Here is a 23915-nt window from a genome sequence, read left to right as displayed (position 1 = left end):
GGCGGCTCCAACGCAGACCCCCGCCCGGCTGGGCCGGCCCCTGTGGATGGGCTGGCGGGCGGAGCGGCGCGGAGGGCACCGCCCTCGGCCCGCCCGCCGAGGAGGGGACGCGAGCGGGAGGCTGAGCCAGCAGCGCCCGCCCGGGGCCCGCCGCACTCTGCACTCGGCCGCCGGGGCGGCAGGGACGGGACGGCTACGGGCGGGGGCTCTGCGGGCCGGGATCGGAGTCCGGGCCCGAGCCCGAGCCGCAGCGGGAGGCCAGAGGGTTGTAGGCAGAGATGGCGGCCGCGGGGGCCGCGGCGGCGGCGGAAGGGATGGAGCCGCGGGCGCTGCAGTACGAGCAGACCCTGGTAAGCCGAGACGAGCCCTCGGGAGTATACTCGGGGACCGCTGCTCCGGGTTACCCTTGGAAGCGCGAGGCCCAGGGGCCTACCCTAACCCCACCCTAGCCTTCTGAGCTGGGGAAACTGAGGCTCAAGGGCCTGAGAGGCTGGAAGGCTAAAGGGTGGAAAGCTGCATGCAACCGAGGCGGGGGGCGGGGGGCACTGCAGAGGACAAGGACATCAGGTGCTTATCCCAGGTGTCCTTCCATTTACCACCCCAACATACGCGTTTTCTTTGCTCCTCCCCCTCACCACCTGGGCTGAGGTCTCAGCACCCCACTACCCCCTTCCCAGCACCATTCACCCTTGAACTTTTTCTCTTTTCCCTCCCGTTTCCACCATCCGAGACACTCCCTCTGTCCCCACTAAGTGCTTGGCACTATGCTGGAAGTAGAAACAAGAGTCTGTAGAAAGATGTTCAGACCCAAACCCAGCCCCAGCCCTTACCCCTGTGGGGGCTGGCAACCCAGCATTGGCAGGAACCCCTCCGGATTCTCTGGGGGAAGAGGTGGCCTGCCATCCCCGGGTACAGGAAATTTAGGGAGGATGTGTCAAGCAGGAATGGGTGTGGGAATGGGGACCTTTGTCCATGCTGACTCTGGGTATCCAGCCCCCACCCACCTCAGGGGTGTCCCTGGACCTCTTCAGAAGCAGGGGTCCTGGCGCTGTGAGCTGATTATGGCCACCCTTGTAACTTAATGTTTCCAAAGCCTTTTGCCCCTTCTTGTGTCACAGGGCAGAGGACCCAAATTCGAGGGAATGGAGTGGGCTCTGTGGCTCCTTTTTACCAGCTTGGGTTGGAATTTGCCCAGGAAGGAGGCAGGGAGGGAACGTCTCCAGGAGGAGAGGTCCTGGGCTGTAGCTGGGGCTGGGAGGTGCCCGTTATGAGAGAGACTGGATGAAACAGGATGGCAGGGAGAGGTGGCAAGGGCATGGGTGGAACAAGGGGAGAGGGGCAAGCCTTGGCTAGTGGGGGAGGTGTCTATCAGTCTGCACTGGCTGAGAATGGGTCTTTGGGCAAGGAAGCCAGGCACCTGACCTCTGAAATGCTGTCTGTCGGTTGCACCAGCCCCATCTCTACCTCCTCCGCCTGGTCTCTATCTCTGGAACCAATCCTCAGGGTCAGGCTCTCTCCCAACACTCTCTGCTCCAACCTCTCCCCCGTCTCCTTCTAATCCCTTTGTCTTTCTCTCATACCCTATCACCTCCCCCTCGTGCAGTGTCCTGCCTCTTTGTACTCTCTTTCTCTCTTTTCCTCCTTCCTTCTTCCCCTCTCCTCTCCTCTTTTCTCTTTTCTGCCTCTTCCTCTGGGCTCTCTTTTCCCTTTCTCCTCTCTCTGCTTCCCTCTCCTCTCTCTCTCTCTCTCTCTCTCTCTCTCTGCATCTCTATCTTTCCCTCCCTCGCCCCCCCCCACCAACCCCAGCCCCAACAGGAGCCCTTTGTGTCCCGAAGCTCTGCGGGTGGCAGCCGGAATCTACTCCTCCCCGCCCCCCAACACACGCCCAGCTTGGCAGGTCTAGCTGAGGCTCAGCGACTCTCCCTCCCAGCACCCCAGCATCCCCAGTCACAAGCCCAGCCATCCGCTTCTGCCGCCCCCCAGCCCCCCAATGGACTCAGGGCAGCTCCAGAGTGGGGCTAAGGCCACCCAACACTCTCCACCCACCCAGAGACTTTCCACTCCCAGCTGGGGCTGGGAGGCCGGTGTGGGGGGGGTAGGGGTGGAGAATGGGGACAAGAGGATTAGGGTGGGTGGGAAGGGTGCCGTGGTGTTGGTCACAGGCTAGAAGCCCAGCAGGAACGTGATAAGGATTGAGGCCCCGCCTGCTCCTAGGCCCAACTCAGCTGCCCCCAGCTCCCTGAGGCCCTCATTGTTGTTACCCTTCCGTCCTTGACCATCCCTTATTCTCTGACCTTCCCTCCTCCCACTTTTGGACTGCCTTAGGTTTTTCCATCTTTTCCTCCTCTGGGGACTTCCCTCCCACTCATCCTCCATGCTCCCAGGCAGGCCTGGGAGAAGAGGACCAATTATTCTGCCACCCCCAGCACTGTGCCCTATACCTTGACTGTCCCCATCAGTCTGGCCAGCACAGCCCCCACAATCCACAGTGTGCATTGTTTCCACACCCCAAGTCAAAATGGGAACTGTGGGTTCAAGAGGGGGCATATAGTGTGGCGGCTGGGAGCAGGGGAATTGATGCAGTGGTCCCCATTCAGCCCACATCTGCTGATGTCCCCATCTTCCCCATTGCTCAGATGTATGGCCGGTATACTCAGGACCTTGGGGCCTTTGCCAAAGAGGAAGCTGCTCGGATTCGCCTGGGAGGGCCCGAGACCTGGAGGGGTCCACCTTCCTCTCGGGCTCCTCCAGAGCTTCTGGAATATGGACAGAGCCGTTGCGCCCAATGCCGCAGTGAGACCTGGGTTGGGGCAGGAGACCTGGCTGCCTTGCCTAGGGGGGTGGGTTCCGTAGAGCTACCCACTGGGAGATGGCAGGTTGGGAGTGGGGCAGAGGTAGGAGCACTTTGGTGCTAGCCTGCCCACTCTTCTCTGCCCTGCTCGCAGTCTGTTCCGTACGCTGCCATAAGTTCCTGGTGTCCAGGGTTGGTGAAGACTGGATCTTCCTGGTCCTGCTGGGGCTCCTCATGGCTCTGGTCAGCTGGGCCATGGACTATGCCATCGCTGCCTGTCTGCAGGGTAAGGACAAGGGCTGGCAAGCAGCAGATGGGAAGAAGCAACCTGCTTCCTCCATGCCATGCTTGTCCAAGTAGTTTGGCTCCTTGGTGCCTGACCATTTTCCCCAGCCAGCCTGATTGCCCCTTGTTCAGGCACCATCACTGCCCCTCCCGTAGGCCAAAATTTCCCTCCCCTCCCCAACTGACCAGCTTACTATTGTGATCTTTGTCCCCACGAATGCCCTCTAGGGCCCCCTCTCTACCCCTTGTGCCTAGGCTCTCTGCAATCGGCATTCCCTGGGATAGCTTGCCATATCAGTATGTCGCAGTGCTAGGTGGGGACTGGGTGTGTACTTCTGAGGTCCCAGCAGCTCTTCTCCCCGCAGCTCAACAGTGGATGTCCCGGGGCTTGAACACCAGCCTCTTTCTCCAGTACCTGGCCTGGGTCACCTACCCCATCGTCCTCATCACTTTCTCAGCTGGATTCACACAGATCCTGGCTCCTCAGGCTGTCGGTACAGTGAGAGAGAAGGGGAGGGCAGGGAGGGGAAGTCCTGGAACTGCCACATCAAATGACTCTCCCGGGACGTCACCTGTGCAGGCTCCGGCATCCCTGAGATGAAGACCATCTTGCGGGGTGTGGTGCTGAAGGAATACCTCACCCTGAAGACCTTTGTTGCCAAGGTCATTGGGCTAACCTGTGCCCTGGGCAGTGGGATGCCCCTTGGCAAAGAGGTAACCCCAGGATGGGCCTGAAGGAGTCCCTCCCAGGGGGAGAAGAAGACAGGCCAGGGTCAGGGTGTGTCCCTTACCCACTCAGCACTTGTCCCTACCCCCCAGGGCCCTTTCGTGCATATCGCCAGCATGTGTGCCGCCCTGCTCAGCAAGTTCCTCTCCCTCTTCGGGGGCATCTATGAGGTGAGGGGGACCCTGGGAGAAGGTAGAGGGGTAGGGTGGGCTGCAGGGACCATGCTGACACCCATCCCCACCACCGCGGCTCTTGGCAGAATGAATCCCGGAACACAGAGATGCTGGCCGCCGCCTGTGCCGTGGGCGTAGGCTGCTGCTTTGCGGCACCTATTGGAGGTAGGCAGTGGGGCGAGCCCCCCAGCCGTGCCCTTGGCCTCCCCTCCTCAGGCCCAGGCCTCAGGCGGCACTGTGCCTTGTCCCCCCCACCCACGCAGGCGTCCTGTTCAGCATCGAGGTCACGTCCACCTTCTTCGCAGTGCGGAACTACTGGCGAGGCTTCTTTGCTGCCACCTTCAGTGCCTTCATCTTCCGGGTCTTGGCAGTCTGGAACCGTGATGAAGGTCGGTGGGGTGGCTGGGGGTTGAGGAGAGCCCCTGAGATGGTTCCGGAGGGGCCCGCACACTACACCTGCCTCCCTCCGTGCCTCTGCTTTCCTTTCAGAGACCATTACGGCTCTCTTCAAAACCCGGTTCCGGCTTGACTTCCCCTTTGACCTCCAGGAGCTGCCAGCCTTTGCTGTCATTGGGTGAGAGGCTCAGGGAACCAGGGTGCATCAGGGACAAGGAGCTGAAAGAGGGAAGACCTCCCCCCACTTTACTCTGGTGCTTCTCCCCTCTCCAGTATTGCCAGTGGCTTTGGGGGAGCGCTCTTCGTCTACCTGAACAGGAAGATTGTGCAGGTGATGCGGAAGCAGAAAACCATCAACCGCTTCCTCATGAAGAAGTGAGTTGGATCTGGGCTCTAGGCCTCTCTGGGTTGGGGGTGGGGGGTTGGCCAGAGACCCATGAGATGGCAGATAGCAGTTAAAGGTGCCAGTGAGATAGCACTTGGTTGAGAACAGCAGCCAATGGTGTTTTCCAGGATGATTGAACATTCTGGCTTTTTATAGGTTACTTCAAAATTGGCACTTCTGGATTTTTCATCAAGGCATTTTAGATTAAAGAGTAAGACTTCCATGGGGCACCGGGCTGGCTCAGTCAGTAGAACACACCACTCTTGATCTCAGGATTGTAAGTTTGAGCCTTACATTGGGTGTAGAGAGTACTTAAAAATGAAAATTTTAATAAGTATATATTTAAAAAAAAAAAAAAAAAGAAAGACTAAGCCTTCCTTAGGCCCTTGGCTTTGGCCGGGCCAGATGGCAGTGCTCCCTGGAGAGTGTTTGAGTCTTAATTCCCGCTGTGGAAACATGGAGGTAGGTGAGTTTTTTTTTAATCTCCAGAGTGCAGCTCTCTCATTTGTGACCTTGAGGATCGGGAGTGGGGAGGCTTGAGACATGACTTCTCTTGGGACTGATGTCCTTCAGAGAAAGGGCAGCCCACTGAACTTGCTCCCTCTGGCACCTTTGGTCAACTTCATGAGTGACCCCAGCTCTCCCCAACACTCACCTTCACTCTAAGTCACCACAGAAAGAGAGACAGAGGCAGAAACTTCTCCACACTCACACGATGCACCCTGCACCCTTCCGCTGGGGCTCCTGAGAGCAGGGGAGGAGTCACAGCTCAGAGGTGTCCCAGAGCGGGGTGGGGCGGGGGATTGGCCTTTCTGCTGCCTACCTGGGTAGTTACAAGCTGACAGAGAGGCATTTGGGTTTATAAGAACCCCAATGGCCATCTCCCTTGGAGCCATCACACCAGGAACAGCAAAGGGGACCTTCGCTCACAACTGTGTGCTTCTGTGTAAGGGCCAGGACTCCACTGTGATGTCATCCCTGAGGTGTATGAGGGCACCACTGTCACTAGTCTGTAGTAGGTACACCGCCCGAGTTTGATGCTATGAAACCCACGTCTCTAGACGCCTGCTCTTCCCGGCTCTGGTGACCCTGCTCATCTCCACTCTGACCTTCCCCCCTGGCTTTGGACAGTTCATGGCCGGACAGGTAAATCCATGCAGAACAGAGACTTGGGCTTTGCCTTGGGGTATATCCCTTCTAAACCCAACAGCCTTTGCTCTCCTGTGGGTCAGAGACCATTCATGCTGGCTGTCCGCCGGCCTGAGGCACGCCTGTTCCCCTGTAGCTCTCACAGAAAGAAACTCTGGTCACCCTGTTTGACAACCGGACATGGGTCCGCCAGGGCTTGGTGGAGGACCTCGAGCCACCAGGAACCTCACAGGCCTGGAGCCCACCGCGTGCCAATGTCTTCCTCACCTTGGTCGTCTTCATTCTCATGAAGGTAGGGCTCTTTACGTATGTCGCTAATGCTGACCTGGGCTTGCCAGGTGCCAGACACTGTTCTAAGCACTTCCCGTACGGTAATTCCTCTTAAGCCTCACAACAGTACTGTGAGAAAGGAACTGTCAGTAGCCCTGTCCTAAAGATGGGAAGTCCAAGCACAAAGAGGTTACATAATTGGCCCAGAGTGAGATGGCAGAGTGAGATTTGAACCTAAGCCATCTGGTTCTGGAGTCCTCCTCCTTCTTTCACCTCTGGGGGATTCTGGGAGAGCTGGGAATTTGTGCCTGATGGATAATAAGCAAGGTAGGCTCCTCAGGGTGGAGCTGGGGGCTGTCAGGGGCCTGGCGGGGACTCCTGCCTGTTTGAACGGCCTCCTGCCCACAGTTCTGGATGTCTGCACTGGCCACTACCATCCCAGTGCCCTGTGGGGCCTTCATGCCAGTCTTTGTCATTGGTGAGTTCTCAGCTGCCTGTTGTCCTTGCCTGCACCCTTCCCATCCGCCGGCTGTCCCCTCTCTGCCTGGGAGTGGGTTTTGATCCAGCCCCAGCCCCAGCCCCCACCCCCCTGGACTGTCCCCTGTACTGAGTGACCCACTGGCCCCTTCCCCACCTTCTGACCCTCTTTCTTCCTAGTGCCCCCCACCCTCCCCCCTCCACTACCTGTTTCTCTTCCCACCCCCCTCCCTGAAGGAGCAGCATTCGGGCGTCTGGTGGGCGAAAGCATGGCTGCCTGGTTCCCAGACGGGATTCACACTGACGGCAGCACCTACCGGATCGTTCCTGGGGGCTATGCAGTGGTGGGTGAGTGCTCTGGAGCCCCACCTGTCTTGAAGACCCCTGGCCTGGCCACCACGTCTGAGGTTCTGGTGCCCCCTGCTGGCAGAAACCAGGCTAACCTCAGATGCAGAAGCCAGTTCCCACGTCTGTAACTGGGTGGCTCTGAAGGCTCCCAGAGGACCACCTCTGGGCAGGGAGGGTCCTCTGGGAACCTGGGCACCCTGAGGAGACTCAGGGTGCCTCTCTTCAGGGGCGGCCGCCCTGGCAGGAGCAGTGACACACACAGTGTCCACGGCTGTGATCGTGTTCGAGCTCACGGGCCAGATCGCCCACATCCTACCCGTCATGATCGCCGTCATCCTGGCCAACGCCGTTGCCCAGAGCCTACAGCCCTCACTCTATGACAGCATCATCCGGATCAAGAAACTGCCCTATCTGCCTGAGCTGGGCTGGGGCCGCCACCAGTATGGAGGGCTGGGCGACAAGGGGGGTGTGGGTGAGGGTCGGGAGGACCCCTCAGACCCATCTCCAGCCAGGTCCTCAGCCAGCGAAGCTGGAAGACCAGCTGCCCTGCTCCCTTCTGGCCAGAGCTGCCCCATCCACATGTGGGGGAGCCATGGCTGGCCCCACTTGATCATACTCCTTGCCTCTTAGCTCTTGTCCCTGTAGGCTTTAGGGCCTTCTTTAAGGCCCTGGGATGTAGTGCTCTGGGCCACCCTACCCATCGTAAGCACAAACCCAGTGCCTCCTGTCTGCCCTCAGGCAATACCGGATGCGAGTGGAGGACATCATGGTACGGGACGTTCCCTATGTGGCCCTCAGCTGCACCTTCCGAGACCTTCGGCTGGCTCTGCACAGGACCAAGGGCCGCATGTTGGCTCTCGTAGAATCCCCTGGTGAGAGCAGGAGGGGACCCCAGTGCTAGCGTCATCTCCCAGGGTTGCCACTCAGGAAGGGGGAGAGTGCAGGAAGCTCAGAACCAGTGTCCTTGGTTCTAAAGGGATCAGGCCAGCATTTGCCATCCAGGAGTTCCCTCTGGTATGTGGCCTGTGTTCAAGGCCACACTCCAGGTGTGAAAGAAGGCCAGACGGGTGGGTAGGAGGACCTCCCCCCCAGCTACTGAGTCCTCGCTCCTGCTCTGTCCAGAGTCCATGATCCTCCTGGGCTCCATTGAGCGCTCACAGGTGGTGGCTTTGCTGGCAGCCCAGCTGAGCCCAGCTCGCCGGAGGCAGTATGCGCAAGAGCGTCGGGCTGCCCAGACCTCCCCACCTCCTGATCAGGAAAGTCCCCCCAGCCCTGAGGCCTCTGTCCGCTTCCAGGTGAGGAGGAAAAGAGCCACAGGCGCACAAACTTCCTAAATGCCATGTAGACTGATTGGGAGGGCGACATAGAGGCAATCTGGGGCCATAGCCTTCACCAGCCCCTTCCTTGCCCGTGTAGGTGAACACAGAGGACTCAGGTTTCCCTGCAGCTCGGGGAGACACTCACAAGCCCCTGAAGCCTGCTCTCAAGAGGGGGCCCAGCAACACCGTGAACCTTGGGGAGAGTCCCACAGGTGAGCCTGCCTCCCACCAACAGAGCCAGATCCCACCCCTGAGATTTTACTTGATCACAGCCCAGGTGAGAGGCTGTCCAGACAGGCCTGGGATAGAACCTGGATACCCTCCTCTTGCCCTCCTCACCTCCTGCTGGTCCTCTCCCTCAGAGATGACATTGCCACCACCCCCCCCCCCCCGCCTTGTGTTTGGGAACACAGGGAACATGGAGCAGGCAGGCATCGCTCTCAGGAGCCTCTTCTGTGGCAGTCCACCCCCCGAGGCTGCTTCAGAGGTGAGTGGTTGGAGTCTCTCTGTCTCTTTCTTTCCAGCTCTCTCTGACACTGAGACCACCTCTCCATTTACCCTGCAAAGCCTACCTCCATTCTCCCTGCCCTTCTGCCTTCCCAGACGTCAGCTCTGTCCCTGCTGCGTGCCCTTCCTCTCAGCTCTGCTGCTTACCCTCACCTCCCTCCCTGTAACATCAACTCCTCTTCTCTCTGGCTCTAACAAAGTTGGAGAAGTCGGAATCAGGTGACAAGCGCAAGCTGAAGCGGGTCCGAATCTCCCTGGCGGTAAGCGCTCTCTTCCTTCCTGCAGCTCAGGAGCACTAGCCAGGGAGGGCTGGGGTCTAGGGCGTCAGCCTCTCCAAGTTGGGATGGGGGGATACACCTTCCTCCACCTCCCGGCAACCACTAGCTGCCAACCTCCCTCCCTCTCTCCTAGAGTGACTCAGACCTGGAAGGAGAGATGAGCCCTGAGGAGGTAAGGTGTGACTGGACTCTGGACCCTCATTCTGCCTGGGAGTATGTAGTCATCATCATTGCCACTGTCCCCATGGGAGGGACCATGGGGTGGGAAAAGGGGCAGGCCAGCTTTTAGGGAGGTGAGAGCAGATATTGGCACCTTTGCCCTAATCCTCTTGGTCTCATCCTCTCAGATTCTGGAGTGGGAGGAACAACAGCTGGATGAACCTGTCAACTTCAGTGACTGCAAAATTGACCCTGCCCCCTTCCAGCTAGTGGAACGGACCTCTTTGCACAAGGTAGGGGCCAGGGCCCGGGGGCTGGCCTGGGCTCTCAGGAGCATGGGTTGGTGGGGGGGGTGATCTAGGTCCTCCAGCAGCTTTGGACACAGGCCAGTGGGGGAAAACAGGACAGCAGAGGGTGGGCTCTTTGCTGAGATGTTTTTCAGACACACCGCCTCAAAAGATGGGAGGCCGGGAGCCAGGGCCCCTTAGCCTCTTCCTGCCTACTGGGGAGCCAGGCATCATTTTTCCTCTGGTCAGCCTTGCCCCCAGGGAACTCTGGACCAAAGCAGCAACAAAGACAGCGTTTGAGCTGGGTGGAAGCCAGAAGGCCAGGCTAGGGTCAGAGCCAGGCGGGAGACTGCCAGCACCCAACAAGGCTGATACACCCACGCGGGAAAAAATGGGTGAGAAACAAGCAGAACAAGAAAATCCAATAAACAAGCTAACAAACATCCAAGTAGGGTGGGGACACTGCAGAGAAGAGAGAAACAAAGATGAGAAACGCCTCATCTTGGGGGCTTGGAATGTCAGACCCCAGAAAGTCTGACTTAATGTAGGCCAAAGGAAAACCGAGCTCAGGAGAAGGGCAAGACGGCCTGCAGAAGTGGGGAGAAAACTGGAGTGCAGACAGGTTGGTGGAGGGAGAGGGGCTCCCCAGCACGGAGCCACGGCATCAGTGGACCCCTGCAGGCTTCTAAGGGAATGTGGGCAACCCGGGAGGGTGCTGGGGTAAAAACCCAAGTATTTTAGCTCGACTGTTGACAGATTTAAGCCGTGCACGCCTCCAAGACATGGGGGCTGCCGGGAGGCAGCGGAGGAAGGCTCCCAAGATCTGCAGCCCCAGCAGCTAGCCGAGGTACAAACTGTGCCTAAGAGCCAGCCTATCTCAGACAAGCAGGGGCTGGCCAGAAAGCACAGGGTACAAAGAAACAGAAAAGCAAAAGGTATTAAAAAAAAAAAAAAAAAAAAAAAGCAAAAGGCAATAAAGGAATGTATAAGCCTTTGGGTAAAGATCTCAGATCAGAGTAACTGGGGAACTACGTGCAATTGCAAGAAAATCCATAGGCCTGAGAATACACTGAGTTTTTATTTAAAGCCTTTCTTCCTAAACCCTCTAAAGGTTTTCTGTCATCTTACTGAGTCCTCAAATATCCCATGATGATGATGGTGATAATAATGTTGCCATTTTTTTAGTGTCTGCTATGTGTCAGGCACTTGCTAAGCTCTTCATGTTTAATTTAATCCTCATAACAAGACTGTGAAATAGATATTGTGATATTCCAGTTTTTATAGATGAGGACATTGAGATGCAGAGAAGTTGAGCAAGTTGCCCAATGTCACACAGCTAGTAAGTAGCACAATCAGACTGGAACCCAAGGTAGCCTGACCCAAAAGCCTGGGGACTTAACCACTTTAATTAATACCTGGGGAGACTAAGGCAGTGAGGAGGTCCCTTGCCTGAGTCAGTACGGCAGAATGAGGCCCAGAGCCCAGATTTCCTGGCCCCAATCCCAGGATTCTTTCAGAAAGCCACGTTGTTGTCCCTCCCGGTCAGTTCACTGTTTCCAAGCGCAAGATGTGCAGGCCCTCCAATGGGCTTCCTGGTGTCTAATTAAATTAAAGTGAAAAAGAACAAAGTAGGTGTTTGTTACAAACTTAAAAATCAGAGGAAGAGAAGAAGTCTTTGAGGAACCGACTAACAAAAATACAAAGAACTGGGCGCGATAAGAACATAAAAGATTAGAATTCAAAATGTCCTTGCAGGCCTGAGGAATCAATCAGTAGTAGCCTAATCAAGTTCAGGAGGAGAACATTCAGGAGGAGAGAGAATTCATTGGAAACTAGGAAGCTGGGAGACTGGAGCCGGCCAGCCCTACCAGCTCCATGCCACTTTCATTCTGAGGCCACCTGCAGGCAGGCAAGCAGTGGGGGAGGCAAGGTTGCCAAAGCTAGGCCAGCCGGGCTTTTACCCAAATCCTCAGTTGGCCATGTGTAAGCTGGCTGTGTAGCCTCGGTGAATTTCTTAGCCTCTCTGGGCTTCACTTTCCTTGTCAGTAGGAGGGGAATCAGTACTCTGTCAAAGGTTTTTCTTTGGAGGAAGGACTGGATACAGGATGTTTAGAACAGTGCTGGCCATAGTAGGAGTTGAGTATATGTAAGGAATGTCTCCTATCACTGTTTATACATTTTAAAAGGTAGTGTAGTGAGGGAAGGGTTGACGTGTATAAGAAATAAATGTTTTGAGAAAAAAGATGAGTGAATACGTGAGACTATAAGCTGAAGGGCCTGGCAGAACCTGAGGCTGGAAAGACCAGCTGGGATGGCTTTGGGAAGGGTCTTGTGGGCCATTCTGGGGAGTCTGGGCTCTAATTCAAGTTTGAGAAAGCTCATAGGATGGCAGAGCCAAGTTGGAGGGAAGGGAGACCAAAAACAGAACTCACGAGGATGTTGTGGTAAGGATGGTGAGGGCATCAGAGAGAATGGCCAAGATGTTCCGAAAGCAAATCAGCAGTGCTTGGTGACTGCCCGGGACCAGTGGTTTGCAAACCTAAAAGACAGACAGCCTGCCAGAAGCTCATTCTCACTAGGGCTGTGGAAAAAAAAATCCAGGGGAATGATCTATTAGATACTTGGATACTTGGGAGAAGATAGAGGGATAACTAAACCATAAGAAGACAAAGTTAGAGGATTATTAAGACAAGAAATCTCATAATGGTATATTTCCCTTTGAAGTCAGAGGAGGAAATTAAAGGAAAGGAAACATGCAGCACGTAGGATTCAAGTTAGATAGGAGGAAGAACTTGCTAATAACCACAGGACAGTAATGATAAAGGTATTAAAGGAGCACAGAGAAGCTGTTCTAAAACTGAACTTCTAACTTCTGTTGTAGGTACGGTCATGCCTTAGCTGGAGAGTTAAGTTTTGGAAGTCTGTTACTAAAAAAAAATTTAGTAACTGTTTAAGCAAATATTTTTAAAGCTTTCAGACAGTTATAATGAGTTCTGAGTAACTGGTACTCGAAAAGCTGGGTTATTAATGCCCATTTGGATTCAGACACTAAGCCAAGAAGCTTACAAGTACACTCAAAACACAGTGATAAGTGATAGGCCCCAAATTCCAGGAAGTGCTATATCAGGAGAGTGTTGTTCAAGACATCTGGCCCAAGAAAATCTACTTAGGACACAAGGGGAACTGGTTGACAATTTGAGCCATTGGGGATTACATGTGAAAGTTGAGGGGAGAGCCCAAACCAAGAAAAACATGGGAGGCTGTGGATGGCTGTTGCTTCCCTGGACTTCAGGCTCCGTCTGAACAGTACCAGGGGTGCTACTCGGCCCTGGGAGAGCCGAACTATAGGTGAGACATGGAGTGCTTCCGCCCACAACAGACGGTCAGAGCCAGGGAGAGGGGCCACTTCCAAGAGCCAGCCAGCTGGAGGCAAATGGGAAGCATGCGTCAGCCACTAAAGTGGGGGTGAGAGGCACAGAGCTTAGGGCTCATTGCCCTAAAGGGCAGGGACACTCTGTGACTGGACACCTGGGCAGAACTGATGCCACACTTCCTCCTTTGGCAGCATGAGGGAAAGCTGCTTCTGGAGCTGTGAAGTCACTTCACCACTGAGCTTGTGCTGCCTCTCCCATAGAATGGGTAGCATCCTTACTTCTCAGAACAGGACTGAAGTTAATTGCTAATTTCAGAAAGACCTAGCCTAGTGCCTGGCCAATCATTAGGTGTCACATTTGAACAGTTCTCTCCTCAGTCATCCTCCTTTATTCTAACATGGGACGAAGAATCCTTCCTCTGTTTCTTCATCAACATAAGGAACATAAAGATAACCATTATCATGTTTCTGAGGCTTGGCTGTGGAAACATTCTCATTCTTCTTTTCCCTCTTGTGGTCCTCCCTTCCCCCCACCATCTAGAGTGCCCCTCCTACCCCCAGCCCCACCTTGTCCGGGGCTGCTTTGGCCAGTGATTTAGAACCGTCCCCTTGCGCATGATGTCCAGTGTGTTTTCTCCCGACCCCACAGACTCACACCATCTTCTCACTACTGGGAGTGGACCACGCTTATGTCACCAGTATCGGCAGACTCATTGGGATTGTCACTTTAAAGGAGGTGAGATGATCAGTGGCCACTAAACCATTTCTGCTTCGAAAAAAGCATGCAGGCTTGCGTCCAACCCACCGAGGGGTGGGGTCTGAGCACGGAACTTGGAGTTTGCACATCTGACCCTCTCCTCCTTCCAGCTCCGGAAGGCAATTGAGGGCTCCGTCACAGCACAGGGCGTCAAAGTGCGGCCACCCCTTGCCAGCTTCCGTGACAGCGCCACCAGCAGCAGTGACACAGAGACCACGGAGGTGCATGCACTCTGGGGGCCCCACTCCCATCATGGCCTCCCCCGGGAGGGGAGCCCTTCTGACAGCGATGACAAGTGCCAGTGAACCCCTAGATGGGCAGCCTGGGATGGCAGTGGCCATGCTGATCCTGAAGCTCTCCTGTTCCTTCTGCTGTGGGAAAGGAGGTGGTTACACTAAGGGCTGGAGCCCTTCCAGGCCTGGGGGGTGCCAAGCTCCTCCCGGTTCGTCCTCCCCGGACTCTGAGTGCCCACCTGCAGCAAGTGTTCATGGGCAGGAAGACCAGCATCCGCCCGGCAGGGTAGGGGTAGAGGCACTGGACCCCTGTTCCCCCTTGGAGGGGGAAAAGGGTAGAACTAAGATGGGTTTATACTGGAACCTCCTCCAATGACCAGATGTATATAGAGATTTACAAAGATTTTTATATTAATTTAATAAAACAAATTCTTAAATAGAACAAAATAAACACCTAATGAGCCACTTATGTATAGACTGCCTGTGCCCATCAGCTCTTGTTCTTACCTTGGGCCGTCTCACCTGCCAAAGCCTACAAGGCTCCGAATTCTTCAGCCACCCACAGCCCCCACAGCCATCCAGCTCCAGAGCTGGGTCTATGGAATACCTGACCCACAGAGCTGCCACTGCTCGGTTATCAAACCCTAGCTGGGGCAGAGGCCCTTGGTACTGTAGTTTGGCCTTGGATTTAGCCAAGAAAGGCACTACCCTCCTCCTCCCCCAAGGAGAGACACTCCCATATGACTGTCACTTGTTGGCACAGTTCCTGCCAGGCTCAGGAGTCAGCAGACAGCTGCCCAGCCACCCGCGTGGCCCCCTTGTGGTCCTCTCTGGAAGAACATGGCCGTCATTCACGGCGCCCCAGCAACCAGGGCCACCTACTCCCTCCCAGCTCGGCTCTAAGGAGAACCTGGGGTATGGGGCAGCCAGACAGGCTGGGAGCTGCTGGGACCCTGCCCACACATCCTACAAGGGGCCAGGAAAAGGGTGGAGAGTAGATGCTTTCATCAATCCAGTGCCTCCCAGAGAACACCCCGACTGAAAGAACAGACCAAAACCCCTCTTTCTTTAGGAAAAAGAAGAAGATTTAGAGATGATGGAGAGGCGAAGCACAGCACGAGCCCAGCTGGGCAAGGGGCCCTTGGGGGATGGCTCAAGCCTAGGCTCCAGGAGGGTAAGAGCCAGCCCACCCTGGGGTAGGGGGATTCTATCGAGCACTGCACATGGACTTAGAGGTGGAGAGAAGCAGAGAAGAGAGAGGCGTGGGGAAGGGGGCGGGGGCGCCGGGCTCCCTCCTGTTCCACCTCACACGGCCCAGTCACAGCCACCCCCTTAGGGGTTCACATCATCCAAGGAGGAAATGTGTATGTGGCGTTTTTGATTTAAGAACATGAACATCACTGTCTGCCACAGCTGTAGCCATGCCCCAGGGGCCCCGGGCAACCCCCGGCAAACCCCAGGAGTGGGGGCAGGACATGCGCCCCCAACCTGCCCCTGCTTCCTCTCCAAACACTTTCATGCAAAACACACAACGGAGGAGTGAGCGCTCCCAGGAGCCCTCTAGGCTTTGGAGCTCTGCCGGAAGCCTCTTGCCTGCACTTGGGCACAGAGGCTCTGCCCCCAGCGGTGGCCAGGAGCCACATGCCACCACCAGGCATGATCTGGGTCACTGTTCCTCCGGCTCGGCCTCATCCTCGTCTAAGGACACCACCCCAGAAGAAGCTACATCAGAGGCTTGCCGCTGCCGTTCCCAGCTGCCCACCAGCGGCGGGCAGAGAGGCTGGCAGTCCTTGCAGGGGGCTGGCTCCTCCTCGGCGGGGGAAAGGCAGGACTCCATGAGGGGCGAGTTGTAGAGTGAGTCCTGGGCCTCCAAGGGGCCCAGGGTACGGAAGGCACTTTCCCGGCTGGGGGGCAGTTTGGCGAGGAGCAGCTCGTCGCCCAGCAGCTGGGAGGCCAGGCGGGCTGGGGAGCCCAGCAACCCATCCTCCAGGCTGCAGAGACTGGAGCACAGGGTCTCTGGGGACACGGTCTGCGAGCAGTCGCTCTCAGGCTCCACAGAGCCCTGGCGCACAGGCCTGGAGAATCGGTGGCCAGTGAAGAGGTCCTGGAGATGGGGCCCCAGAGGCAGCTGTCCGGCCATCTCTGCAGCGGGGAGAGAAAAGAAGATAGCCTTACTTGCCCCGTTTCAGTTGGCCCACCTGGAAGTCACATTCTCCCTGCTCCAGCCTCGGCACCACAAGTTTTGGGGAGAAAGGGTAGGAGCTGGGTAGATTTGGGCAAGTCACTTAACCTCTCAGGGCCTCCGTTTCCTTAACAGTAAATTGCAGAATCCAATATAAAAGAACACAGTATACAGTAAGAGGGCGATAAATGCACAGATAACACACGGTGGTGCTGCTGGTTCCCCGCACAAGAGGAACCTGTCCAAGGCAGTGAGTGCAGACTGGAGTTCAGCCCACACTCTGCTCACCCAGCAGCGAGGCCTAACATGGAGCTGTGCCTGCCAGAGAAAGAGGTGCTTTTTTCTAATCTGCACAAAGGTTCTACGTGGGGTAGCAGTGGCCTTGGATAAATGTTAAGTTATTATCATTATACCAGGGGTCAAAGCAGGCCTGGAACTCAATCAAACAAGAACATTTGTGGTTCAAGGCTCCGTCTTGGCCTCAGACACCCAAATCAGTCACCTCTGGACCACAGCAGAGGTCTAATGTATTGCCAATCTGCTCTCCTGGATTGGCCCTGGAGAATCTGTTAATTAGCTGGACGGGTGGGGGCTGGCGGAGGCAGTCTTCAAAGGCAAAGACGTACAGGGATGGGGGCAGTGTTGTGAGGCATGAGCCCAGGAGCTACAGAAAAAGTCAGCCATGTGGTCCAGGAACTGGAAGATGAAAGGAGGGCCGTGCACAGCTGCACAGCCCTGCAGGGTCCCCTTTGCAAGCACTGGCCCAGAGAACAGCCCAGAGACAGGTCTCGGATGGAATTCAAGGAGGCTGAGCCTGAGCCAGCATAGCCCTGTGGGCAGTCCGGGCCCAGCATGCCTTCCTGTTTGCCTGGGGCGGAGGCCCTGGGAGGTGCTATGCTGCCAGTCCATCTGTGCTGCCACAGCTGGCCAGAGGCTCCCCCGAAACGAAAAGGCAAGGCACAGCAGACCTCCCCCGCCGCCAAGAGATGTAGTCGCCCAGAAGGTGTCAGCGAGGTCTCTGGACCACAAGGCCCAACAGCATAGATGGGCAGAGAAGGTTCAGCATATGTGCAAAAGGAACTACTCCGTTTGCAGCTGCTGACTGCCCACCCATGAGCATGACTAGCCCTCTTGCCCCTGGAAGGTCAACGACTGCCTGGACAGGGTCTGCCCCTACCCTCCCCTTCGGAAGACTGAGCTCTGAATCACAAGGCCTCTCAGGCAGTCCCCCCGTCCCACCAGCTGGGAGTACTGGCCTTGCTTGCCTACCCCTCACCTGAGTCAGTTCCTCCAGCAAAGTCTTCATCATAGGATTCATCGGTGGAGTCCTCACCATCCACTGAAGACCATGCCCGGAGCTTGGCTTCTGCAATGGCAAACTGCTCAGCCACGCCTGTCAGGGAGGCCAAAGAATTTATCAGCAGAGAAGGTTCATTAGCAGGATTAATTAGCTGAAGAACTAAGACCAGGGCTCAGGTTGGAGACAAGAGAGAGAAGAGATGGGGCTGTGGGAAGAGCATCCCAATGACAAACATGTGGCTGACCCCTGTCCCCACCTGCCGCAAAGCGAGCCTCTTGTTCGCCCTCGCTGAGGTCTGAATAGGAGGAAAAGGCTGATTCCAGGGCAGCAGGGGAGTCGCTTGGCTTGCTCCAGCCCTTCCACTCGATGAGGTGGGCCACTCGGCCCTGCGCCATGGCAGTGGGCTTGGTCACGTGGTCCTTCACCACCTGAGAAATACCTGCGGGTGGGGCAGGAGGAGGAAGCCTGCTAAGGGCACGGGCCATGGAGGGACGTGGAAGGGTGGTGGCAGTTAGGGTCCACATGTGCCTTTGGATCGGCGGAGGGAGCTGAGCTGCATCTGAGAAGGGGAGGAAGAGGGAGATCCCAGCTACAGCTCACAGGATATAGTCCCGAAGGGTATGTGCAAAAGGAAGCAGGACGGACAGGGGAGCCTGGGTGGCTCAGTCAGTTAAAGGTCTGTCTGCCTTTAACTGGTTTGTCATGATCCCAGGGTCCTGGGATCGAGCCCCGCTTTGTGCTCCCTGCTCGGCAGGGATCCTGCTTCTCCCTCTCCCACTCCCCCCGCTTGTGTTCCCTCTCTCACTGTGTCTCTGTCAAATAAATAATAAAAATCTTTTTAAAAATGGGGGTGGAGGGGCGCCTGGGTGGTTCAGTGGGTTGGGCCGCTGCCTTCGGCTCGGGTCATGATCTCAGGGTCCTGGGATCGAGTCCCGCATCGGGCTCTCTGCTCAGCGGGAAGCCTGCTTCCCTCTCTCTCTCTCTCTGCCTGCCTCTCCGTCTGCTTGTGATCTCTCTCTGTCAAATAAAAAAAAAAAAAAAAAAAAAGGGGGTGGAGGGAAGCAGGAAGGACAAAGTGGCCAGAGGGATGGGAGAAGGGTGCGTACCATGCAGGGAGGATCTGGCCAGCGCAGCAATCTCCTGGATGGTTAGGGCTCTCCGGGACTTGGGCAGCATCGCGACTGTGTCTCCAACATTCACCTTGGGTTGACAGCAGCAGAGGGTCAGTGCTCCAGCAACCACGGCATCCTCCTCCATGCCCACAGCCCACCCAAGGTGTCATGGGGATACAGGAGCTGAGAAGAGACGCCAGGGCAGCACGTATGTGCCAGTGGCTGCTGGGATATGTAAGAGGGACAGTAAGAAGCCAGGGCCAGCAAGCCATGTTCTCTCAAGGAGCAGCAGAGATTCAGGCTGACCTGAAGGAGCAGAACTGCAGCTGCCACCCCCAGCCCCATCTTCCCAGCTCCCAGAGGGAAGGAGGCAGGTTGGGAAGTCAAGAACCATGGAGTGGGGCCTTTGATAAGAAAAAAAAAGGGGGAAGGGAGAAAGCTACACCATCAAGGACTTCCTCCAGGTTCTCTCCTCTTTGCCCCTCTCCTCCTCTCAGTCTTCAGACATCTCAGTCTTCTAGCTGTTTCTACAGCCACAGACTCGGCATGACCAAAACCAAACCCAGTATCTTTTCCCACATCTGGCCCTGCTTCCTGACTTCCTGACGTTGTATCACCCAACCACTGGCCCCTTCAGCCTGACTCCAAACCTCAGATTTACCAACAACTCTCCCCTAAGCTTGCTCATCCTTTCTACTCCCACTGCCACTGCCCTCCCTTCCTCAAGCCCTCAATACCCCATGTCCAGATTAGCACAGCTGTGGCCCCCCCAAGCTCCCTCAATTCATGCGATTTTCTCAGCCTAGAATGTTGTGTAAGTGTTCCCCTCCCTCCCCCTGGAGCTGGCTGGCTCTTTTTCATCTTTTGGGTCTTGGCTAAAACATCATACCCTCAGCAGGGTCTTCCTGACTACTGTACCAGTTGTCCATCCTCCCTCTGTAGCAAGTCACCATCCTCTATGAACATACCCTGTGTGTGTAATCTTGGTCTACTTCGTGTGTTTCCTTATTGGTCACTGGTGCCCCTCACTGGTCTCTAGCTCTTGGAGGAATTTGGTCTCTTTTGGTCACCCCAGTGTTTAGCACAGGGCCTGGTACAGAGTAACCTTCCTAAATACGTAGGCTGAGTGAATGAGGCAAAGTATAAATGTAAACAAATAATCTTCCCCGGAGTGCAACTGGTCACATGTCCTTATTTAAAATCTTTTCTGGGCTCCTCCACTGCCCAGTGAAGTACTAGCTTCACAGTCAGGCACTGAAGGGGCCCACTCTGAACCTCCTGCCCCCTTCCAGGCCTCGGAATCTGCCACCTAGCTCCTCTGCCCAGGACAAGCCCACTTCCACCTTCCCTGTCAGCAAACAGCCCTCTTGCCTCCCAGGCAAAGGAACCCAGCTCTCCCCGGGGCTAAGAACGCCATCCTTGTCTGACAAAATGCTCCCTACCATCTAAAGCCTGACTCAGTGTCACCTCTTAGGTTTTCAGTCCAGCTTTCTCTCTCTTCTTCAGTAGCCCCCCACCCCCACCCCAGCACTGCCCTTGCATCTCTCCTGAGGGATCTTGGGATGGCTGGGCCTGACTCTGATTCACCTGGCTTCCTACCTCCACCCCACACCTGGTTCAGTGTTCTTTGGCAAGCCCCACAAATGTTTCCCTCAATGAATGAATGAAGTCAGAGGCACATGTCCCCTCCCCGAATTGCCTAGCTCTCCTGATCAGGTTCCCACCCCTCACAGGAGGGGCTCCACCTGCTCCCTTGACCTCAGCCCCACCCTCTGCTCCCCCCCCACCCCCCACCCCCCTCCCCACCTCAGTACCTGGCTTACAGGGGCCCCAGGGTGGCGCCGTTAGCTTCCGGCCAGGCCCGGGGGGAGGAGCACCTGCTGGGTGTTTCCTGGCTTGTTCTCCCTCCCTCCCCTCAATGCCCCCAGCCACTGCCATCCTTGCTGGCGCTCCGCGCAGCTGCGGCCCAGGCCCAGAGAAAAGGTGTGTGTCTCCCTGGCAACCCATCACCATGCAACAGGGTCTCCCGGGATACGGCCTGGGATGCGCTGACGTCAGCGCCCAAGGCGGGAGCAAAGCCCGCCCGCTGGCACCGCGCCGAGCAGAGCAGACCGGCGCGGGGGCGGCCTTGGGGCCCCGCCGGCCGGATAGCGCCTCCGCTCGCAGGAAAAGGGAGCCAGAAGCAGGCTGGCGAGGCGGGGGTGGGGGATACAGATCCCCTTCATGTGAATGCGGCCCCCCCCTTCCCCCTACCAATACCAGGGGCCCAGCACCTCTGGCAAGTCCTGGCTGTCCACGGAGGAAGGGCGGGAGGACCGGCTCCAGCCTCGGAGGGTCCGAGCAGATCCCAAGGAAGATAGAGAGAGGCCCCGAGGAAGTTCGATCCACTCCACAGCCCAAGCGGGGTCCGAGGCCACTGAGGGGTGGGGAAAAGGCTGTTCACCTGGACTCCCACTTCTGCCAAAATCCCCATTTTCTATCCGATGCTGCCATATCATTTCTCCTCACCCATCCCCCACCTCCCGGAATATCAGCAACCACCTGGTGCTCTCCACAATTCTGAAAACCCCTATTTCACATTCCTGACCTTCAGGCCCTTGGGGCCACTTTGTGGCAGCCAGTGGGCCCCCTTCCTCCTCTGGAGATATTTTGCCATCAGAACCCTAGGGATGAAACCTAAACTTCATAAATTCTCAGTCTTGGGTTTCTCGGCCTACCCATTCCTCTTGGAAAGTACACTGCGTTCTTCCACCACCATCGCCATCCTCCTCCCCACCACCGCCTTGGACCCTTTACAGGCTTGGTGCCTTCCTTCTCTTGGTTCTTTCCTCTCGCCAGCATCAGCTGGTACGCAGCTCTTTTCTCTTCTGACAAACCCATGATTTTTTCTTTCACCCCACCCCCCTAAAGCTTTTTTCCTAATGCCCTATCTGGCCCCAGCCTGGTTGTTCCTGTTTCATCCTGGTTCCCAATATCTAAGCCAGAGTAATTTTCCTTTTGCCACCTGAGGACCCTATTCCTCAGCTTCCCCTCACCTCCCAGATCACATCTACGGTCGCTGGTCTCACCTCTGCGACTTGTCTGACAAGTCCATCGTCCTCCAGGCCCTTCACGCTGCCACAGAAACATTTTGCCCAGCACAGAAATCATAGGCATGCTGGCTGTGTTGATGCAGAGAACCAAAAGCCCAGAACCGCTCCAGGCTCAGCTCCCAGTTCTATTCTTATTTTGGCTCCGGATGCTGAGCCAGTCCCCTCCCCACTTGGAACCTGTGCCTAGTCACATAAGGAGAACACTCCTTCCTCTTGGCTTTGAGGAGGTGGGAGTACAAGGGGCCCAGCAGAGCTCTCTGGAGCTCAGGAAGCTGAGGCCCATCCCCTAGACGGTGCCAACAGGCAATGTACATCACAACTGACCTTTAGCTGGAGCAGCCGTCTCTGTCCCTGAGCCTCAGCCAGCTGGTGGTCCCCAGAAACGCTACCAACCAGAAGGAAGATACAAGGTTACAGGCCATCCCTGGACCCCAGCTGGTACCTAATCAGGGCTCTCAAAGCCATTTCTGAGGTCAGCAAAACTCTCTCCTGATGACTACAGGAGGGAATGACTTCCTGAACTTCAAGCCTTAGCAGGGCCAGAGGGATCAGAGCAGCCTGCAGCTTCTCAACTTCAAAAGTCATGAGGTTAATTTAGGACTACAAACCCCATAATTCCTCATGGGAACCCCAGGAAAGCACAAATCTCAGCCAGAGACTTAGCTCCAAAGAATCTCAAGTACCAACCACGTTAAGGCCTGTATGACCGACCACCTGCCCTGGAAGCCCAGGACCCATTATAAACCCAGCCCTCAACCTCACAAATCCCCACCTGGCCTCAGGCTTGGAGAAATCCATGACACTTAAGAAAAATAGGCTGGTGGACCTCAGCTGCAAAGGACTGAGGCCAGGCCCCAGAGTGCACCACCATCAATGGGAACTAAGACCCAAGCAGCAGAGATCAGCAGTTGTAAGAAGCCCTAATGGCCTCTCTCTGGGCTCCTCTTTCTCACCACAAGGTAGGATGATTTGTTTTTGTTGGGAGTGGGGGAAGGGAACTAAAACAGTTAAGGTGATCGGGCGCTCACAGGTGCCCCAAATGGGGCCTCAGTCTCCTCCATCAGCCATCTGACTCTGAAGGGAGGAGATAAGTTTTTAGCCAAAAACTCCATAGTGGGGTGCTTGACGGGCTTTGCAGACTGCCCCCTTAAGGGGGCTGGGACACAACTAGGAGAGGCAGGTTCCCACCACAGAGCCACTCCCAGGGCAAAGTAAAGGAGAGGTGTGGGCGTGGGAGCGACGAGTGTGTGGGTGTGGAAGGCCAGTCGCCATGGACACCTTGCCCCTCCCAAGGCTGTGTGCCTCCTGCCCCCTTCAGCGGTGGGAATCCAGGTGGAAAGCCCACGAGTCTAGCCTGCAAAGCCCAGAAGCAGACAGGCCGTGGCAGCGAAGCCGAGTGGATTTGGCCCCCTCTCCGCTCCTGCCCTCTCCTTCCTCTTGCCTGTCCCGCCTCCCGGGTGCAGGCTCCTCCCTCTCCCGACACCGGCCCCCTCCTCAAGGCCCCCACCCATCCGCGGCCCGCGCACCCGGCAGCCGCAGCCCAATTCCCCAACCCGTGCCTGGCCTCCCCCTCTTACCCTGACCCGCCGGACTCCGAGAGCCGATACAGCCCATGGCCGGGCACCCAGGCACGCTAGCCCGCGCTCGGGGCCCGGGCCATCGCCTAGCACAGGGTCGGGCCGCGGCCGCCACCGGGGAGGGGAGAACCCGTGAGAGGGGAGGGGGTGGGAGCCGCGCGTCCGCCGTCGCTCCCCGGAGAGGGAACCGGGCCGGTGACGTCAGCGCGGGGGCGTGGCCATTCGCGTCACCACCCAAGGCAGGCGGGGCGAAACACGTCACAGCCACGCAGGGGCGGCCTGGGGCCGAGTCCGGAAACACCTCGTCCTCTCTTCCCAGGCCCGAATGCGGAGCAACCCTGAGGGAAAAGGGTGGGCGGGAACTCACTGGGTCCCGGATGCCAGGCTCGCCGCGTGGGGATGGTCAGACTCCTTGAATCCAGCCCCCTCTTTTTTACAGATGAGACCTTGAAGCCATAAAAGACTTCTCTAGCTATAAACAGCTTGAAACGCAGGGCCACCTCCATACACAGGGGCCTGTATCACAGCATGCTAGGACAGTTAAGTCTAGCAAGTGTGTTCTGGAAGCACCCCACAGCTCTTTGTCTCTCCTCCCCTAACAACCAACAGGGCGCCCCCACTATGTCCGTTTCAAGGGTCCAACCCTCCCGGACAGTGACCCTCCAACAGCCCCCCACAATCATGGACAGGGGAAAAGGAAAGAGGGGTGCCAGGTTGCAGGGAACAGTGCTACAGCGT

At 56.6% G+C, this 23915-nt stretch overlaps 2 protein-coding genes across 9 annotated transcripts; one reads left to right on the top strand and one right to left on the bottom strand.

Annotated features, from left to right (window-relative positions):
• The first annotated feature begins 143 nt into the window (after positions 1 to 143).
• Positions 144 to 14336, top strand: CLCN2 (chloride voltage-gated channel 2). Of its 5 annotated transcripts, none has more exons than XM_047731909.1 (24): positions 144 to 350; positions 2637 to 2793; positions 2946 to 3077; positions 3442 to 3570; positions 3657 to 3790; positions 3896 to 3973; positions 4063 to 4141; positions 4240 to 4365; positions 4466 to 4550; positions 4646 to 4747; positions 5819 to 5903; positions 6043 to 6198; positions 6585 to 6654; positions 6891 to 7001; positions 7228 to 7441; positions 7740 to 7873; positions 8124 to 8296; positions 8418 to 8532; positions 8734 to 8807; positions 9028 to 9087; positions 9239 to 9277; positions 9453 to 9557; positions 13574 to 13660; positions 13792 to 14336. In XM_047731909.1, exons 1-24 carry the CDS (start codon positions 279 to 281, stop codon positions 13984 to 13986), a joined length of 2712 nt encoding a protein of 903 aa, XP_047587865.1. In that variant the 5' UTR covers positions 144 to 278; the 3' UTR covers positions 13987 to 14336. The 5 variants fall into 5 exon arrangements, with proteins under 5 accessions (XP_047587865.1, XP_047587864.1, XP_047587867.1 ...); XM_047731908.1 differs by having other exon boundaries at positions 6834 to 7001; XM_047731911.1 differs by lacking the exon at positions 9028 to 9087.
• Positions 14304 to 23849, bottom strand: FAM131A (family with sequence similarity 131 member A). Of its 4 annotated transcripts, none has more exons than XM_047731941.1 (6): positions 23178 to 23849; positions 21925 to 21985; positions 18503 to 18596; positions 17653 to 17835; positions 17373 to 17489; positions 14304 to 16056 (listed from the first exon to the last, which is right to left on the bottom strand). In XM_047731941.1, the coding sequence occupies exons 3-6, from the start codon at positions 18570 to 18572 to the stop codon at positions 15581 to 15583; spliced, it is 846 nt and encodes a 281-aa protein (XP_047587897.1). In that variant the 5' UTR covers positions 18573 to 18596; positions 21925 to 21985; positions 23178 to 23849; the 3' UTR covers positions 14304 to 15580. The 4 variants fall into 4 exon arrangements, with proteins under 4 accessions (XP_047587897.1, XP_047587884.1, XP_047587875.1 ...); XM_047731928.1 differs by lacking the exon at positions 21925 to 21985 and adding an exon at positions 20782 to 20924; XM_047731919.1 differs by lacking the exons at positions 21925 to 21985; positions 23178 to 23849 and adding exons at positions 20782 to 20924; positions 21577 to 21885.
• Between the last annotated feature and the right edge of the window lie 66 nt (positions 23850 to 23915).

This window comes from Lutra lutra, chromosome 1 (genome assembly GCF_902655055.1).
Source record: "Lutra lutra chromosome 1, mLutLut1.2, whole genome shotgun sequence".
Lineage (NCBI taxonomy): Eukaryota > Metazoa > Chordata > Mammalia > Carnivora > Mustelidae > Lutra > Lutra lutra.
Note: the sequence above shows the minus strand (reverse complement) of the source record. Positions and strands in the feature narration are given on the sequence as shown.

What these genes read in the sequence shown, in the direction of transcription:
- CLCN2 (XM_047731908.1), top strand. Translation starts at nt 279, where the DNA reads ATGGCGGCCGCGGGGGCCGCGGCGGCGGCGGAAGGGATGGAGCCGCGG. An exon ending in GACAGTTCATGGCCGGACAG is followed by an intron (nt 5,904 to 6,042) that starts GTAAATCCATGC and finishes GTTCCCCTGTAG; the next exon opens with CTCTCACAGAAAGAAACTCT. An exon ending in AGGCCTCTGTCCGCTTCCAG is followed by an intron (nt 8,297 to 8,417) that starts GTGAGGAGGAAA and finishes TTGCCCGTGTAG; the next exon opens with GTGAACACAGAGGACTCAGG.
- FAM131A (XM_047731919.1), bottom strand. Translation starts at nt 21,664, where the DNA reads ATGCCTATGATTTCTGTGCTGGGCAAAATGTTTCTGTGGCAGCGTGAA. An exon ending in GGCCAGATCCTCCCTGCATG is followed by an intron (nt 17,836 to 18,502) that starts GTACGCACCCTT and finishes CCCCACCCGCAG; the next exon opens with GTATTTCTCAGGTGGTGAAG. An exon ending in TGCTGGAGGAACTGACTCAG is followed by an intron (nt 16,057 to 17,372) that starts GTGAGGGGTAGG and finishes TCCCCGCTGCAG; the next exon opens with AGATGGCCGGACAGCTGCCT.